Source organism: Ailuropoda melanoleuca, chromosome 11 (genome assembly GCF_002007445.2).
Source record: "Ailuropoda melanoleuca isolate Jingjing chromosome 11, ASM200744v2, whole genome shotgun sequence".
Classification (NCBI taxonomy): Eukaryota; Metazoa; Chordata; class Mammalia; order Carnivora; family Ursidae; genus Ailuropoda; species Ailuropoda melanoleuca.
The window spans coordinates 7,415,053-7,433,771 of NC_048228.1; the positions used below are offsets into that span (position 1 = coordinate 7,415,053).

The 18,719-nt window shown below is 41.5% G+C and overlaps 1 protein-coding gene across 11 annotated transcripts in view; it reads left to right on the forward strand.

Moving 5' to 3' along the window:
* KIF1B (kinesin family member 1B) overlaps positions 1-18,719 on the forward strand; it is a 121,710-nt gene that overhangs the window by 61,067 nt on the left and 41,924 nt on the right. For 10 of the 11 annotated variants that reach the window (XM_019808121.2, XM_019808122.2, XM_019808125.2 and 7 more), the window contains 2 exons: positions 16,758-16,851; positions 17,744-17,892. In XM_019808121.2, coding sequence (XP_019663680.1) covers positions 16,758-16,851; positions 17,744-17,892 — 243 coding nt within the window. Of the gene's footprint in view, positions 1-2,018; positions 3,504-16,757; positions 16,852-17,743; positions 17,893-18,719 lie in introns of those variants that run through there. The other variant, XM_011234993.3, reaches the window with a different exon arrangement.

An 18,719-nucleotide genomic window follows, 5' to 3' on the forward strand; every position in this document is an offset into this window, starting at 1 on the left:
TTTATTAAATTTCCAACTAGGTAGGGCTTATAAATGGACTTAGTGCCCATTTATAGACCAACAGAAATACTACAGATCAGCACCTCCAAATTCAGGGACCAATTTATTGTCATTATTGTTAAAAGTTATTATTTAGAAATAACTGTTCATAGAAAGTAACTGTATGTAGGAATCTTTGGCCTAGAAAGCAAGATACCATTTACTAGAGATAATTTTGGTAATCACAGCCAAGTAAAAGAGAGTATTAGGTTTTTTTTTGGTTTTTTTTTGTTTGTTTTGTTTTGTTTTTTTTAGCTAGACTATCCTGAACTACTCTTCTAAGTGAATAGTTTCTTTTCCAGGGAACTTCTGTTTCCTGAATAGAAATTCTTTGTTAAGCCTTCCTTAATTCCACAGGGAATTCTAAATCTAACATTGTTTTCGTGTAGATCCAGCATTGCTTTCATGTTATAAAGATGCGCTTGTGTTATTTAAGAACAACTGATTATTATCCAGATAGCCCTTTAAGACTAGTTAGTCGGACAGTCAGGCTGCTGTTTTGTTTTTGTTTTTAAGATTTTACTGATTTATTTGAGAGAGTGAGAGCGGCAGAGGGAGAGGGAAAAGCAGGCTGCCCGCTGAGCAGGGAGCCCAACTCAGGTCTTAATCCTAGGACCCTGGGATCATGACCTGAGCCAAAGGCAGGAGCTTAACTGACTGGGCCACCCAGGTGCCCCTGGGCTACTGTTTTACTTGGGCCTAAAACAGAAGTAAAACAGCAGCCTGACTGCCCAACTTAAGTTTTTTTAAAAAATGGTAAAGTGCAAACAGCCGGAAAGACAATTAGAGACAGCATTTTAGAGTAGATCTATTTTACATAAGCAGAATATAATCTTTCTGTTTTATGTGCTAATAGGAAGAGTTGTCACTTAAAGTGATACTCCTCAAATAGCTAGAAATGCCAGGGGTTTTCATAGATAGAAAACATCTTTAGGTCATATTTATTAAAATGTTACTTGGGGAATTTTAAATGATGTTTAACGAAAGTATATTTGCCTAGCTTAATTTACGTTCTGGAAACCTCTTAAAATTTTGGAGGTGAAGTGTTTATTGGTTTACAGTGTGTGAAAACAAAAAAGCAGAGCCATTATGAGGATCCTATTTTTATGCTTCCTTGTTCTCTGGATCACAAACGTTAATTGTACAAATGTAGCGCATCGATTTAGCATGACAAGAAAATAGTAAATCCAGTATATGCTCCCGGAAGGACTAGTTTCAAAACTTACTTGTCTTCTAGAAAACACAGTTTGGTTGGTAAGAACCCCACGTGGTCTGCTAATAGGGATTCATTTTTAACATCATCCCTGTTTGACTGCTTCTTTTTCTACCTTCTCCTCTTCTAACTTTTTTCTAGGGCTGCTCTTTTTAGTAAAGCTAAACAAAACGTGGCATCCTACAGCCTTACTAACCTTTGTTAATCCGCCTGCTCGTCACATCTTGTATGGCATCTGTGCTCACTCATGGGGGAAAGAGTTTCTGGAAGAAGCAACAGCAATAACCAAGGCAAATGTGGGGACATGGCTGCATGGGGTGTTAGCATGTGTGGGGCGTAGGTTTTACTGCATTTCCACAGGATAGTGGAGGTGTTACTTTACAGCATTTTGTTAATAACTTCACATGACCTTAGAGGGAAAGGTCACTTTATCAATCCTCCTAAGAAATTGGATTGCAGATTTCATCACCTAAGCCAGAAAGTGGGAATTCACGTTAGTGTTACTAAAAAAGCAAATCTTTATATTAATGCCATATATATATATGTATATATATATTACATAAGTCTTGATAAACTTACACACCACTTAGGGGGTTTTTTGTTTTATCTCTTTTTTTTTAAGTTTTATTTATTTACTTTTTTTTTGGTTTTGGCTTTAAATTTGGTTAAGGCTTTTTTGCTTGTTTTTTTCTTCAATTTGATTTTCCTTTTTTACATTTTAATTTTGGTTATTTCGGGGCCATTTTTTGATTTTGTTTTTCCAAAGGACGCGGATTCTGATAGCGGGGACGATTCTGACAAGAGGTCCTGCGAAGAGAGCTGGAAACTGATTACTTCTCTGAGAGAAAAGCTACCTCCCAGCAAGTTGCAAACGATTGTTAAAAAATGTGGCCTCCCTAGCAGTGGGAAGAAACGAGAGCCAATTAAAATGTATCAAATCCCCCAAAGAAGGCGCCTGAGTAAAGATTCCAAGTGGGTCACCATCTCAGATCTTAAGATTCAAGCTGTAAAAGAGATATGCTATGAGGTTGCGCTCAACGATTTTAGGCACAGTCGGCAGGAGATTGAAGCCTTGGCCATTGTTAAGATGAAGGAGCTTTGTGCCATGTATGGGAAGAAAGATCCCAATGAGCGGGACTCCTGGAGGGCAGTGGCCAGGGATGTCTGGGACACTGTTGGTGTAGGGGATGAGAAGATTGAAGACGTGATGGCCAGTGGTAAAGGTGGGACTGATGTAGATGACCTCAAGGTTCATATTGACAAGCTGGAAGATATTTTGCAAGAAGTCAAAAAGCAAAATAACATGAAAGATGAGGAAATAAAAGTCCTAAGAAACAAAATGCTCAAAATGGAGAAAGTCTTGCCACTGATTGGATCTCAGGAACAGAAAAGCCAGGGAAACCACCGAGCAAAGGAGCCTGCTGGTGCTGGTGTCAGTAGCAAGTCTGAAAATGACGGAAGCAGAGGGGACAGTGGAGAACTTGGGAAAGAAGAGCGTGTTTCCCAGCTGATGAATGGGGATCCAGCTTTCAGACGCGGACGTCTGCGCTGGATGAGGCAAGAGCAAATCCGCTTTAAGAATCTGCAACAGCAGGAGATAGCAAAGCAGCTTCGTAGGCAGAACGTACCTCATAGGTTCATCCCTCCTGAGAACCGCAAGCCCCGGTTCCCCTTTAAGAGCAACCCTAAACACAGAAACTCTTGGAGCCCTGGGACGCATATCATCATAACAGAAGATGAGGTCATAGAGCTTAGAATCCCAAAAGATGAAGACGGAAGGAAAGGAAATAAAGAGGAGAGCCAAGAAAAAGGGGGTAGAGCAACTTCTAAGGATCCCCAGTTACCATGGGGCTCTCAGGGCATGCGAAGTCAAGATCACATCCAAGTTAGCAAGCAGCATATTAACACTCAACAACAGCCACCTCAGTTACGCTGGAGAAGCAATTCTCTCAATAATGGCCAACCGAAAAGTACGCGCTGCCAGGCATCTGCCTCCTCAGAATCATTAAATTCCCACAGTGGTCAGCCCACTGCTGATCTGCAGACTTTCCAGGCGAAGCGCCATATTCACCAGCACCGTCAGTCTTACTGTAATTATAACACTGGAGGTCAGTTAGAGGGCAGTGCAGCCAGTTCCTTTCAGAAGCAGACGGACAAGCCCAACCACTGTAGCCAGTTTGTGACACCTCCAAGGATGAGGCGCCAGTTTTCGGCACCCAATCTCAAAGCTGGTCGAGAAACCACAGTGTAAATTACTGGACAAACTTGAAATCTTGGTGGAGGAAACAGGCAATGTTAGCTCATGATTTGAGTTGGTTCTAGCCTTGCCCTTGAGTTCCTACTCTTTACATTATGGTTTTAATGTTGCGTTCCTACAAATCCTAACTGATGTTGATATTGTTAAAACATAAAACACTGGTAGACATTTCAACACCTCCCTTTTGTTTGTATGCCATAAATGGGCAGTTTCTGGAATTTTGGACAAAACACTGAGACCTCCCTTATTTTTCTGAGACTTTCCTCCTTTCTTGGTGCCTAGATAATACACTTACTTACACAGACTGGTCTTGGTTTGGTGTAAGTTTGTTACGTTTTTATAATGCCTGTAAACTAATCTGATACCCAGAAAGCCCTGCCTCTTGGTTTATGCAGACATTCAAAAGGGGAATTTGATATACAGAATTAAGTGTCTATTAGTTCCCCATAAATGTTAGACATTAGTTTAATAACATTCGACTATGTGGACACAGCTTTGGATTTCTCATCCATGTCTGTTCCGTCTTTAAATATAATTGGAATTTTCATAAGCCAAAACTAAATGTCTTCGGACATAGTTTATAGTACACAGCTTTGCATCCTTCCGCAGAATTTCCCCATCTTCTTCTTCTACCATATTTTACATAGAACTATTTCAGTAGATTTGTTTGTGTTTTTCTTCTGAATGTATGTGTATGAAATTTGTCATAATACTGAAATCTTTAAATTGGCACCGTTTCTGGATTTGTTTGTAGTTTGCTTTTTGAAGTTTAACATATCATTTCTCACATACACAGACACACGTGCACAGACGTGCGCACACACACACACTCTGGACCATTCACCAAAACCATGCCAACATAAATGCCAACAGAACACTTGTATGGCACTTTGAGTGGTGTGTGTAAGTTCACAGGGAGGTTATTTGGTGGAGAGGGACGAGGTGGGACGTGGGGAGAAGGACACAGCATATGGCTCTGTGCTGTTTATTCTCAGTAGATTGATGACATCATGAAATAAGTTAACTTTGGTTGGATTGAGAATAAAGGCGATGATGTATAATACACTATTCTTTGCGTAACAGTAGTAATGCTCACAGATGCTCAAGCAAGGAGAGAAGTCCTGATGAACATTTGTATCAGTACCTCATTTTACCATGTTGTGGTCTCAGTTTGCCTCACTGGAGAATCCACTGAAAAAGATGGATATTAATGGGAAGAAAAGAATAGTTTTCTACATCCTTCCTCATCTCTTGAACTTATCAGCCACTTGTTTAAGAGGCGGTGTGAAGATCCAGAGATGTATGTGATACTGCCTGATGGACGTCGTGTTGACGACTCCTCTCAGTCACGGAGTCACCTGCCCAACACTTGTCTTCCAGACAGTGTGGAATTGCAGCCAACATAGCGAGTAGTGTTCAAGGAAGCCTTAAAGATCGTGATGATATGGTTTTCTTTTCCTTTGCGTGTGGGCTCTATGCCTAATTAGAACACATTATTTTTAATCATAGTTTTTTTTTTATTTTTAGTTTTTTTGCTTCTAAGAAAATGCTTTCTTAATGCGCAGAAAGTTGCTTCTGATTAACTTCGGGGATATTTTTGCTTTCCTAGCTAGAAGGGTTCTAGTCTTCAGCTGAGGTTTTATGGCAGATTAGATAGATTAGGCAGATTAGGGTGAATGATGTTATATTGGGTGGACTTAATTGAGACAATCCTGTACCATGTGGTTTGAATGAACTCACTAGGCTACTTCGGTCACTTCAGTGCATCTTGTGTAAGCCCCCAGTTGTTCTTTATGATTCTTAGAAACAGATATATTAATTGTTCCTTTCCTGCAAAAAATTCATTCTCTATGACAGGTTTACCCTGCTATCTGAAAGTAGAGTGTTTCTGTGAAACCTTTCATAAGCTGAAAATGGGGTAAAGTGAAGAAGCCATTACCATTAATTTATATGGAAAAAATTTTTGAGGGTTCCCAGACTCAAAAAAATAACCTCTCTTAGGCTCTTCTGATACTTTATGACACACCTTGCTGATGGATGTGCAAAATAAATTGAGATAAAGCACAAATGCCTACAGACACGGTTCAGAGCTCTCGTGACTGGATGCTGAGCTGCTGTGTGTCTTTCCCCGGGGAAAGAGCTGGGTGGGGCCACTAGCTGTTCGGGGTGTGCCCGCTACCTCTACACTGGCTCACTGCGGTTAGTAAAACAGGTACTAACATAGGGTCTTTCATAGAAGCAATGTGGCTTAACACACACTTACAAAATGCAGGGGATACCTGTATTAATACTAGTAATAATTGATTCAGCTTTCAACTCCGTAGCAAAAGTGGGGTCTCACTTCCCTAACTTGAAATACCATAGGATGGGCCTGCATATTTTCATTTTTATGGTGGCCTTTTAGTCTTCTTATGAGCAGGTGCCTCCCTTTTCCGCTAAACCATGGGAGTGAGTTTCTGCTCGTGATCAGGTGACATTATAGAATGAAAAGTAATACAGCATTTTCATTTACAGATGTGGGTTGTGGTAAGCACTGTGCCCACACTGATACTCCAAAGAATTAGGCTTGTGTGTGTGCTTCATCCGCTAATCTAGGTGCCCTCAAATTGCTGAAATGTTTAGATCTCTAAAGGAGCCCTTAATGTCAGATGACCTGAAAGAAATGAACCAAGGTTGGATTGATTGCCACATATGTGCCCTCCTGTGTTTCAGAGCAGATGCTTATCTTAGAAAATAACTTTGGGTGAATAAAGTGACTTCATTGACTTTTTTACTAAATAAGCTACTAGTGCCATGCTTTTTTGAGCTATTGGTATAGCTTAGAGTATTTTGTTTGTTTTTAAATTTGACAGGATCTCTCCCTGAGCCTAAATACTATGTGACCAAAGAGAAATGGTCATTATTATATTATTGAAGTATTCATAGCTATTATCATAGAAAAATGGAGAAGGTGTGCTACTGAAATTATATAATGATCTGAAAATTATGAAAACGTGAAGGAGTGCTACTTAATTAGAATAATTTTGTATACCACAGTGGTATTCCCTGAAGAGTTAAAGACATTCTGTTCATCTAATAAGTCTAAACCAAAGGGCTTTTCCTTTATTTTTGCCGCTAATCCTTTCTAGCACTTCAGATTGTTTTCTCCATTCACTGGAAGTGCAATGAATGGGGATTGTTTATTCCGTTGAAGTGACCTGAAGTGACCTCTTGTGCTTTAGGTGCAGGTTGATGCTGAAAACAGACACAGCACAGCACAGAGTTTGCCACACTGATGTCTGCATTAAAGGCTGTCAGACTACAGGGAGTTACATAGATTTCCTCTGGTCAGCTGCTGTACCCCTGTGCCTGACTGGTCCGTTGTAGACTTGCCTTAATGATTTGTTCAAAAGCCTGCGAGGAGGGAAGCTGCCGTGTCCTGGTGTGGAAATGTCCCGTAGTGAAGACACCTCCTCAGGTGCAGTGTAGAGCCAGTGTTCGTCTGAAACTGTCAGAGCCAGAGTCTGCATTAGGAGCAGTATTCGTAATTGTCCAGTTTATCTCATCTTTCCAAGATTTCGAAATCTGCTCTAGATAACTTAGTTTGAACCACTCTAGGTTGTGAAATGTATTGGTTTCCTGCCATCATTACTGTAAAAAGAAGTTGTGAATCTTGTTCATGAACTATGGATTTCTCCCCCAATTTCTAAAATTAAATGCTTGAAGATTGTCTTTGAGTGTAAGATCTACCTTTTCAGAAAGGGAGAGTTAGTTTGTAATGTTAGATAATAAAGTCCTTGTTCAATAAAAGCTGAAACCATCTTTTAAGAGTGTGATTTCTCTCTGATGTGGGAAGAAGGAAAAGTGAAACAGGGTGGTGCTAATTAAGTCTGGTCTTGACTTTTATTTATTCCTTTTTCTTCGGAAGATGTTTGCAAACCAAATCTTTTTTTAATGTATTTCTGCATGAACTTGATTCATTTAAAGCTTTTGCTTCTGTTCCCTTTTCTGTTTATCAAAATTCTATCTTAAACAGGGTCTTTACCCCCTACTTTATGCCACATTTTATTTAAATAAAGACTTGTCTAGTATAAGTTGAGTTTACCTTAGCTGTGTTTTCAATCTTTTTATCATATAATCTGACAGTTTTTAAAATGAAATAGTATAGTTCCCTTCATATGGGTGGGAACTGAATTTCTACAAAGCTTTCAGTAACTCAATTTAGCTTCTCTTTTTCCCTGAATTGCTGCTCTTCTCCACCCAGAGTATTCGTGGTGTGCTAGAGGTGACATAGGATAAAGCAGAAGACTTTTCTGGAGTGGGCTATCAGTCTTAATGGTCATTTGGACATGACATTTTTTATATTGAAAAATGACACAATTGTGTATTATGGAGTAGAATACAAAATCTACGTGAGTCTCTTTTTTCCCCCCTGTGAGTTTATGATATGAAATTTGGAACTTGAGAAAAATGTTATACTTGGGTTGGTATGCTTCGGGGCTTATACTCTGTCCCTCAGGGTGCTTTGTATTTCTGTGCTTTTGGAGAAACTGGTGGAAAAGTTGCCAAGATCTGACTGACCATTTCTAGGGTGACACAGATGATTCCAGTGTAATATGAGGTGTGCGATGATAGTCGTGTGCACAGGGGGAGGGTGGGGAAGGGTGTTTGAAGGAGGAGACCCTGAACCAAGGGCAGAGTCCCAGAGTACAGCTGGGAATTTATCCAAGTGAAGAAGGGCAGGGTGAGAGAAGCAGCATGTCAGGTCCCACGAACTGTGAGTAACCCGAGGTGGTCAGAACAGCAGCTGTGTGCCAGGGAGAGGTGACAGACGAGGAGGACTGGGGGAATCGGGCCACATGATGGCATGCTAAGGAGTTGGGATTTTATCCTGAGTGTGATGGGAAGCTGCCAAATGATTTCATACAGGAGGATTGCATGATTAGATTCACCTTTTAGAAATGGTTAAAGTTTGAGTTGGAAGGAGGCAAGTTCAAAGCCCAGTGACCCAGTTGGGAAGTTGCTGTATGGACTAAATGAGAAACTATACTTTCCAAAGGCAGGGACAAAGGAGAGAGGGAAAGACTCTGGAGGTAGAATCAACAAATCAGTTTGTGGGTGGGATAAACCCTGTGTGTACGGCCCGAAAGGTGATGAATGCTCTCACGTGGATCATGGTTGGAAAGTGAGACCAAGAAGGCCCTGGGGGACTGTGAGAAAATAGGAGCCACTCAGCTCTAAGAAGAGGTGTTGGATCCTTGGGGGGAGAGGTCGAAGGCTGCGTCTTCACATTGCAGCAGGTGGGGAGCAAGGTTAGCTGCTGACAAGAACCAGGGTGTGGCTACCTCCCTTCCAGCTGTTGCTTGCTAATTATAATCTGCCCTTAAAAGAGGAAGGCAATATTAGCAAAAGGAGCCAAGTCTCTAATGTCAAAAACAGACCTAACAAGAAACAAGAATGGTGATGTTGATTTCACCTTAAATCCCAGCATCACCTTGGAGATGCTCCAGTGTGGCACCAGCCTCTCTTGGCCTTCCTACCTTGTCTCTTCGCTTCTGTCCTGGACCGTAAGCCTCTGTCCGCATAGCAACCAGCATCATCTTGTAAAAACAAAAGTCAGATCCTGTCAGTGGCCTGTGGTTGCTTCCCGTGGTGCTTTCAGCCCTGACCTTACCATAGCCTCTAGAGTGTTCCGTGTGCTGGCTGCTTGCCTGCCTCTCTGACTTCATCTCTTAACATTCCCACGCTGCAAGCGTTTTGGACTTTTTGTTCCTTGAACATGCCGAGTGTGTCCCCACCTCTGGGCTTTTGCACTTTCCCAACACCAGAGTCCTTGCTCGTCGTGTGTGACTCCTTCAGACCTGCGCTCATAGGCGCTTCTTCCCCCGCCCACCCCAGGCCAGCTCTCACAGGTTAATAATGACAGTCTGTAGTTGTCTTTGTGCCTGTTTGGTTCTTCCGTGGGAACGTAAACTCACCTAAAATAAATGCCTTACCTGTCTTGTTAGCTCCACCGTTCCCTACGCATTACCCAGAAGAGTGGTTTAAAACTGATGTGCATCAGAATTCCCTGGGGGCTCATGAGAACAGAGCTTGCTGGGCCCACCTCCAGAGTTTCTGGTTCCGGAGGTCTGGGGAAGGGCCTGATCATTTGCATTTTTCTTTTCTTTTCTTTCCTTTCCTTTTCTCTTTTTTCTCTTTTCTCTCTTCTCTTCTCTTCTCTTCTCTTCTCTTCTCTTCTCTTCTCTTCTCTTCTCTTCTCTCTCTTCTTTTTTTTAGAGAGAGAGATGGGGGAGGGCAGAAGTAAAGGGGCAAAGGGAAAGAGAATTCTAAGCAGCACAGAGCCTGACGTGGGGCTTGATCCCAGGACCCTGAGATCATGAGCTGAGCTGAAATCAGGACTGGGACGCTTAACCAGCTGAGCCACCCAGATACCCTGTAATTTGCATTTCTGATAAGTTCCCAGGTGATGCTGATTATTCTGGACCAGCACCCACCTCTGAGAGCCACTGATCTAGAATGGGGGTTGGCAAACCTTTTATGTAAAGGACCAGATAGTGAATATTTCAGGCTCCGTGGGTCCCATGGTCTCTGCTGCAACTGCTCAACCCCACTGTCACAGCTAAATAGCAGCAGTGTGCAAAGGCATGGGTGTGGCTATGTTCCAGTAAAAACTTCATTTACAAAAAATAGGGGGCTGGATTTGTTGCATAGGCTGTAGTGTGCCAACCCTGATTTACAAGATGGTCACTTTTGAGAACTTCCACTAGGAGCTTAGTGTGTTTTTGTGTATCTGATCTGGAAGACAGATATGCACCAGATGCTGGTGATTCCATGGTGACTGGCAGATCCCTAGCCTCGGGAAGTTCACAGCTGTGGACAGGGTAGCCATTAGATGAATAGTCACACCAATAGTTTTAGGATATATTTGTGACAAATGCTGTCAGGGAAAAATGCGAGATGCTCTGAAAGTTTACAATCAGGAGACTCTGGGAATGAAAGGTGGCCTTTCCTTGCTCTCAGCTGATGACCTCCATTTTGCTGCACTGAGGGAAAAGAAGTGATCCTAAGAAAACCTCCTTTTCTACCCACTTATAGTTTGTGCATCCATCATGCATCCTTCCCTTCTGGTGGTGGTTGGACTGGCCTTGCTCCTACCTTAGCCCCGCCCATTTTCCCTGCATTCCATCTTCCAGCTCCCTCTCAAGAACTCACCGTGCATTTACCCTTCTCTCGAACACCTCCATTCGAGCATGGCTTTGTTTTACCACTTTCAAAACACTCCCATGTTGCCCGAGAGCCACCATTCCATTTCTCTGTTGCTTATAGAAACGCTCCTTGAAAGAGTTTGCTGTATTATTTCCCACTCATCCACCCCCATTATTATTATTTTTTTTATTGTTCTTCTGTTGTTTCTTTTCCCCATTCTTGCTTGAACTCGCTCTAGTCAGACTCCTATTCCACATCACCACACTGAAGCCACTCTTCTCAGGGCCACCAGAGATCTCCATGGTGACAAACCCAGTAGCGTTTTCTCAGTCCTCTGCCCTGTCTTCAAGACGCTGACACACAGCTATGACCTGACAGCTGTATAGCTGACTGGCAACCAGCTCAGGCCCAAAATCCAAGAGCCAGCCTCAGTTTCCCCTTTTTTCTCATACCCCATGACCACATCATCAGTGAGTTGTATTTTCTTTTCCTATAAAGCATACACCAGCTCCATTCTCAGTTCACCACCTTTACTACTGATACCCTAGGCCACCTACCACCATTTCCCTCAGCACTGCTGTGACAGCGTCATGACTGCTGTCCCCAGGCTTTCCTCCATAGAGAGTGATGTTTTTAAAACATTTACTAGGGCACCTGGGTGGCTCAGTCAGTTAAGTAACTGCCTTTGGCTCGGGTCATGATCCCAGGGTCCTGGTGGGGCTGCTTCTCCCTCTGCCTGCTGCTCCCCCTGCTTGTGCTCTCTCTCACTCTGTCAAATAAATAAAATCTTTATAAGGAAATTAAAAAAAAATGTGCTAGACCCATATTACTTCCCAGCTCTAAACTGCCCAGTAGCTTCCCTTAAAATGAATCCAGTCTTAACCATGTCCCATAAGGCCGTCCATAACCCAGTCCCTGTCTGCCTCCTTCACAACTGCATCTCCGAGCCCTCTCGCTCCTCATTGAATCCACACAAGTTTCCTTGTTTTGTTTTGTTTTTTTTTTTTAAACACACCAGGCTCCTTTCCCTCTCAGGACCATTGTACTTGCTGTTAATTCTGTTTCGATTGGAATCATCACCACTACCACCCCTCACCCCCCCGAGATCTCTCAACATGCCTGCTTAGATCTCTAATTAAATGTCCTCTGCAGACAGACCTTTCCTGAGTACCTAACCTAAGAGTTCCTCCTGTTCCTCTCACCTCCCTATCAGCCCCCATACCTACCAACCTTCATTTTCCTTCGTAGTACTTCTTGCTACTGAAATCATGGTGTGTCTTGTGTCTGTTTACTATTGATCATCTCTCTCTCTCTCTCACCAGTGAGACTTTTGTCTTATTGACCACTGTGCCCCTAACACCTGCATGTAGTAGGAGTGATAGTGGTTAAAAGAGCATGTTCTGGAGTCCAGTTGTCTGAGTTCAAATCCCATATCCATGTTTACTAACTCTGATCTTTATAAAATTGATTAATTTCTTTAAGTCTTTTTCTTTAACATCAGGGTGTAACACTAGTACCATCTTCATAGGGTTCTTAGGTTAATCTGTACAAAATATTAAGAACAGTTCCTGGCACAAAGTAAGCTTAAAAACAAGGATGGATGGGAGAGAGAGAACATTCTAGAAGCGGGAACAGCCAGTGTGGTATCTTTAAAATATGGGGATATATCTAACCAGTTGGGACTTCTTATAAACACAAAAGGCTACTGATAATATTTTGTTATTTGGTGTGCTTTCCGTAATTATCCTAGTTTCCACCATGAAATCAACGGAACAATAGTATTTAAATCTATTTATCCATTTGTTGTAGGAAAATCCAATACCTAGAGTTTTTAGACATACTAAATGTCCTTGTTGGAGGTTGGTATATAGCCTGGTTTGGGGAAGAGGAGGACCAGTTCAGGTTATAGTGTTGATATTTGGACTGTCAACTGCTGATAGAAATTTTCCTGAGTCAAAATGCAGTTCTAGGTCCATAGTGTTACAGGAAATCTTTTTATGTCAGCTTTACAGCCACTAAAGCAGAACCAGAGCCTTTAACGGGAAGGTCATCTTCATACCTTAACTGTAAGAATCTAAGAATTTTGTTTTTATTGGTAGTTTGACCAGCTTGTAAACTGATTCTTGAAGAAAGCCTCAAAAAAAGCTAGTCACTAAAAGCTAAAATTGGGGCACCTGAGTGGCTCAGTTGGTTAAGCGTCTCCCTTCAGCTCAGGTCATGATCCCAGGGTCTTGGGATCGAGCCCTGCGTCGGGCTCGGCGAGGAGTCTGTCTCCCTCTCCCTCTGCCCCTGCTCATCTTTCTCTTTCCCTCTCAAATAAATAAAATAAAACTAAAATTACGTGATTCCACTTATATGGGATACTTAGAGTAGTTAAAATCATAGACAGAAAGTAGAATGGTAGTTGCCAGGGGTGGGGGAAAGGGAGAAAGGAGAGTTAGTGTTTAATGTGTATGGAGTTTCAGTTTTGCCAGATGGAACGAGTGTCACAGGTGGTTGGTGGTGGTGGTGGCCCAACAGTGTGAATGTATTTCACACCACTGAATGGTGCACTTGAAAATGGCTCAGATGGTAAATTTTATGTTACATGCATTTTACTGTAATAAAAAATTGGGGGAAAATGAAAAACAGAAAAAAATCCTCAAGATAAAATATTAACATTTTCCCACCTGAGGATTTTTAGGTAAACCAGCCATCTTTCTCTTATTTACTGAAAGGATCCCATAGAACATACAGGTTTTCTAAGGGGAAAAAAGTACCCCTTCCCCAACCTTTTATTTTTAAATATTTCAAGCATACCAAGCTAAAAAGATAGTATAATGAACTTTCGTATACCCATATTTATGTATTTTTTCTGAATCATTTGAAGGTAAGTTGCAGGCATCATGCAGCTTACTCCTAAATACTGCCCTGTGTATCTCCTATAATCAAGGATATTCTCTTAATACCATTAATCTATCCAAAAAATTGAGTACTGATTCAGTATTATATAATATACTGTCCATTTTCAAATTTTCCTAATTGTCTAAAAAATACAACGGTTAGAAGTGTGTGTGTGTGTGTTTTAATCCCGGTTCCAAGCGAAGTTTGTGTATTACATTTGGTTATGATGTTTCTTTTCTCTTTTATTACATAGGTATTTTTGAATAGACTTGGCTACATTTTGATTAGTCTGATTATTTCCTCAAGATCAGATTTAAGTTAAGCATGTTTGATAAGAAAGCTGTCAAGGTAACATTGGTATACTTCCCTCCTGTCACGTTGGCAGACAAAATGTCCAGTTGTCCTGTTATCAATAATGTTAAAGTTTATAAATTTTTTTTTTAAGATTTTATTTCTTTATTCGACAGAGATAGAGACAGCCAGCGAGAGAGGGAACACAAGCAGGGAGAGTGGGAGAGGAAGAAGCAGGCTCATAGTGGAGGAGCCCGATGTGGGGCTCGATCCCGCAACGCCGGGATCACGCCCTGAGCCGAAGGCAGACGCTTTAACCGCTATGCCACCCAGGCGCCCCAAAGTTTATAAATTTAATGTGACGTTTCCCAGCTCTTTCTCTGTCTTAATAGGTATTTAGGGTGGCTCTTGGGATTGTGTGACTATTCTGTTCTCCATCCGCCTTTCCTTCGGTTGTTTTTGCATTTATTAATGATTCTTGCTTGATTCAGTCATTACATCTGGGGTTGCAGTGTAGTTTTTCTAATCTCCATTCCTTTGCATTTATTTATTAGCTGGCTTTTGCAGGGAAGCTAAGAAGAGCTTCTCCTCCCCCCCTCCCGCCTTTAGCAGCACTGTGGACTCCTGGGTATCCTTTTGATACCCAGTGTGCTGTATCGTGTTTCTGTTATTATTCTTATTTACTGGCTACTGGGATTCTGTGCACTTTGGAAATGGCCCCATCAGTGTTGGAGCACTTCTGTGCGTTTTGGCACAAGATATTCTGACCTCACCTTGTACTTTCCTTGCTTCAAACCTGGAATCGGTTGTTTTCCCAAGGAGTCCTGGTTCCTTTTAGTGAGGAATAGTATTTAGAAACCAAGATCTGGGTGCTGGGTATACGTAGGAAATAAACTTTTTATTTTTATTTATTTATTTTTAAGATTTTTATTTATTTGAGAGAGCTCGAGAGCATGAACGGAGCGAGGGGCAGTGGGAGAGGGAGAGGGACAAGCAGACTCCCCACTGAGCGTGGAGCCCAATGTGGGGCTGGATCCCAGAACCCCAAGATCATGACCTGAACCGATGTGAGATGCCTAACCGACTGAGCCACCCAGGCGCCCCAGAAAATAAACTTTAAAACATGGCCTGTCGCTTTGATATTGTCATTACCAGTTAAGAAGACTTTCACATGTGCTTTTGAATGGTTCATCATTTTGTTCTTCCTTCCGTCCTGTGTGGGAGGCAGGTCAGATAAAGTGTTCATTTTAAAGATGACACAAATGAAGTGTAGAGAGGATTTAACTTTCCCAAAATCATAAGACCAGTAAGAGCAGGGGTAAAAGTTTTACCTGCAAGTCAAAAAAAAAATTTTTTTTTTTTTGCCACAGTACATAGTCTCCTAAAAAGTGTGTTTCGATATCACCCAAGCGGTGTCACTGGCTCCTGCTTAGGGCCAGCTCCACTGAAGAGAGAGAGCTTCTCTGTGAGACTAAGTGATAAATGAGGAGCCTTGAGAATGTTTGCATCTGTCTTAGTTAGCGTAGCCATTGGGAGCTCCTTTCAATAGAGGAGGCTTTCAGTGGTCCTTTGTAATGAAAAGAATATTTGACTTACGACTTGGGGAGAGCTCTGTTTGAAAACAGTACTTGGCCATACCTAATCCCTCTGTCTCACGACAGCCTCTAATTGGGTCACTCCAATGAAGCAGGACACCCAGGCAGTATATCTTAAAATACTATGCTTATGCTGTGATTTGGTATTTTATTATGTGAAGGTCTCTGTTCTTAACCTTACTTGATTTATTTCCAAATAACACAAGCTTTTTAAAATTACCACTCCAAGGAAACCCTTTTTTTTTTTAAAGATTTTATTTATTCATTTGACAGAGAGAGAGACAGCCAGCGAGAGAGGGAACACAAGCAGGGGGAGTGGGAGAGGAAGAAGCAGGCTCCCAGCGGAGGAGCCTGATGTGGGGCTCAATCCCAGGACTCTGGGATCACGCCCTGAGCCAAAGGCAGACGCTTAACGACTGAGCCACCCAGGCGCCCCCAAGGAAACTTTTAGATATTTTTTCCTTAATCTCTCCCCACCATGAAATTTTAATACCTCAGATATATAGTACATCTGTTTACATACTGTATGTATATTTGTGCTTTATGTATAAAAGGAATAAGATTGTTTGTATCCTTCGAGAACCATTTTTTTGCCCTCTTCAAGGTGATACCCCCCTCACTGAGGATGTGTGGAGTGCGTAGATGGAGAAATGAAGGATACATCTGATTTGTATTATAATAATACATTTTGTATTATGATAGTATGTTTTAAAATATCTTTCTTGAATAACTAAATACAATCTAGAGATTATTTTGGCCCTAATAGCACTGTAATCTTTCAGTTACCTGAAGGCTGTATCCTACAGCTGCAGAAATAGTAACATTTCATCCACAGAGAGTTCAGAGTCCACGGTTCCCATACAGACAGCTAGATAATCAGAACTGTTGGTGGTACTGGTGAATTTTCCCAGTATTGGGTTTTTTTCTGGAATTCCCTGATGTGTGAAGATACTACTTAAATACTACTATTAAATAAATTTAAGGGATACACGTGTTTTTCCCCTCAGAGCCCCCGTCTGGACCTCAACCCCAAATAAAGAACTCTTGAGTCTGAGGGAGTAGAAAGAGACTGCAGTTCGCTTTCCTCAGCATTTACCCCTTACAGACTATTTTGTGTGCTTTGTGGGTTTTTCCTAAGTATTTCTCTATATGTCTTTTTATTGTTGTTTCCTGCCTCTGTCTTCTTTTTTATCTTTTGCTTTCTCTGCTTTCCCCAACACTGCTCTCATTCCTCCTTCCCTCCGTCCACTTCCTCCCTCTCCCACATGTCCTCTCCTCTCTTTTCATCCAGGACTATGAGAGTAAGTTGCAGGCCTTGCAGAAGCAGGTTGAGACCCGCTCCCTTGCTGCAGAGACAACGGAAGAGGAGGAAGAAGAGGAAGAAGGTGAAATCTGGAGATGGAAACTTCCTTTTGTATAGCTTTTGGATCTGTACTATCAGATTAGCCCTTCATCTATGATCAAAGCTGGATTTGATCATAGTTGACCCTACCATTTATTGATTTTTTTACCGAGCCAGTTTAAAGGTGATTCAAAATATTCTCGATGCTGAGAACACAGACTGTGCTCTCTGAGGTGGGAGTGGGACCTTAATCTTTGTTAAGATACTCTTTTATTTGCTGATCTATGATTTATGCCCAGGATTACCCAGAAAGGACTTTGGAATATATTAATGTATATTAAAGTCATTTCTGGCAGATTTCTAATCATACTGCTTAGTCATGCCTACCTGTCTTAAGTTTTTCAGAATTTCTTAGCTGAATCAGGACTTTAATTGTTTGCTATTGCCTTATAATACAGTATGAACATTGATCATATTTTGTTTCTCTACCCAACCTCCCAGTAACCTCAAGTCTTTAGATTAACTTTGGAGAAGCTATAATTTATGTACTAAATTCATTATTTTTCAATATCAAAATATGACCTTTTTATTTCTTGTACTAGCAAGAAAAATAGATATATATGAAGTTGTACAATATACCGGAGGGTTCTTCTTTATTATAAGCCGTGTATTAAATGTATATGTTTTTTAAAAAGAGAAGTCTTTTTCTTTCATGCACTGTTTTAAATAGGATTTTTTTAGGTTTTCTAAAATGTATATACTATTTTCATAATAACAGAATTTAGTGAACTTTACTGAAAAGCAGAAAACAAAAGCAGCTGAATGGAGAAACATGGGAAATACTTCAACCTTATTAGAGAGATGAGGTAGAGGGGAGGTGTAATTTCTGCATAGTTACGAGGTCACCATTTGTTACGCTCCATTTGCTCCTTCAGCTCCTTGGACACAACATGAATTTGAGCTGGCCCAGTGGGCCTTCCGGAAGTGGAAGTCTCACCAGTTTACTTCACTAAGGGACTTACTCTGGGGCAATGCTGTTTACTTGAAGGAGGCCAACGCCATCAGTGTGGAACTGAAGAAGAAGGTATGCAGGGCGGGAGGCCGTTGGTCATCTGGAGTGCAGATGACTCTCAGGGGCTCATGGCTCTCATCTTGAGCTAGCCTTTCCCTTGGGTGAACTCAGCAGTGGTTTGCTGTGAAACAGGGTGTTAAATGCCTTTATTTACCATACATGCCTGGAACATAGTAGGTACTCATTAAATATTTATTACACAACATTTAAAAAATAATGTGTTTTCTATCTTATTTGCAAATGAGGAGACTGTATTCTGACAAGAGCTAGGAAACAAATTAATAGGAGAATGCTAGTCTTGCCTTCCTGAAAATCTCAATTTTCTTTTAGTTTTCTACCATTACATTTGTACCTGTAAGTCCTAAGTTCCCTTCCTGCTCTAGGGTCTGAGAGGCAGGTGTATGCAGTGGACAGGCCCTCTGCACTCAGCCAGGCTCGAATTCCAGGGCTCCTCGTGTGTTGACTGTAATGGCCCTGTGCCTCCATTCGCTCATTCCCTCATTCCCTCAAGATGGGCTTGGCAGCGGCCCCTGCCACCTACGATTCTATGAGGCATGAAAGAAGGAGTAGATATAAAGAGCTGAAATAGCTTTTGGACATGGTAAAAGGCAATAAATGTCACCGATTTTCCTCATTACCAAAACGTCATGCCACATCTTAGATTGATTGTTCTATATGTCCCACTGTTGAATGGTCTGGAGGCTACAGGATGACAGCAGTATCACATGGCAGGAAAGAGCACAGACTGCTCAACCTTGGGGAGATTCATTCTCTTCCCATAGGGCTATATTCTGGTCTGTAAAATAGGGTAAGATATCTTCTTCATTCAATCTCAGCAA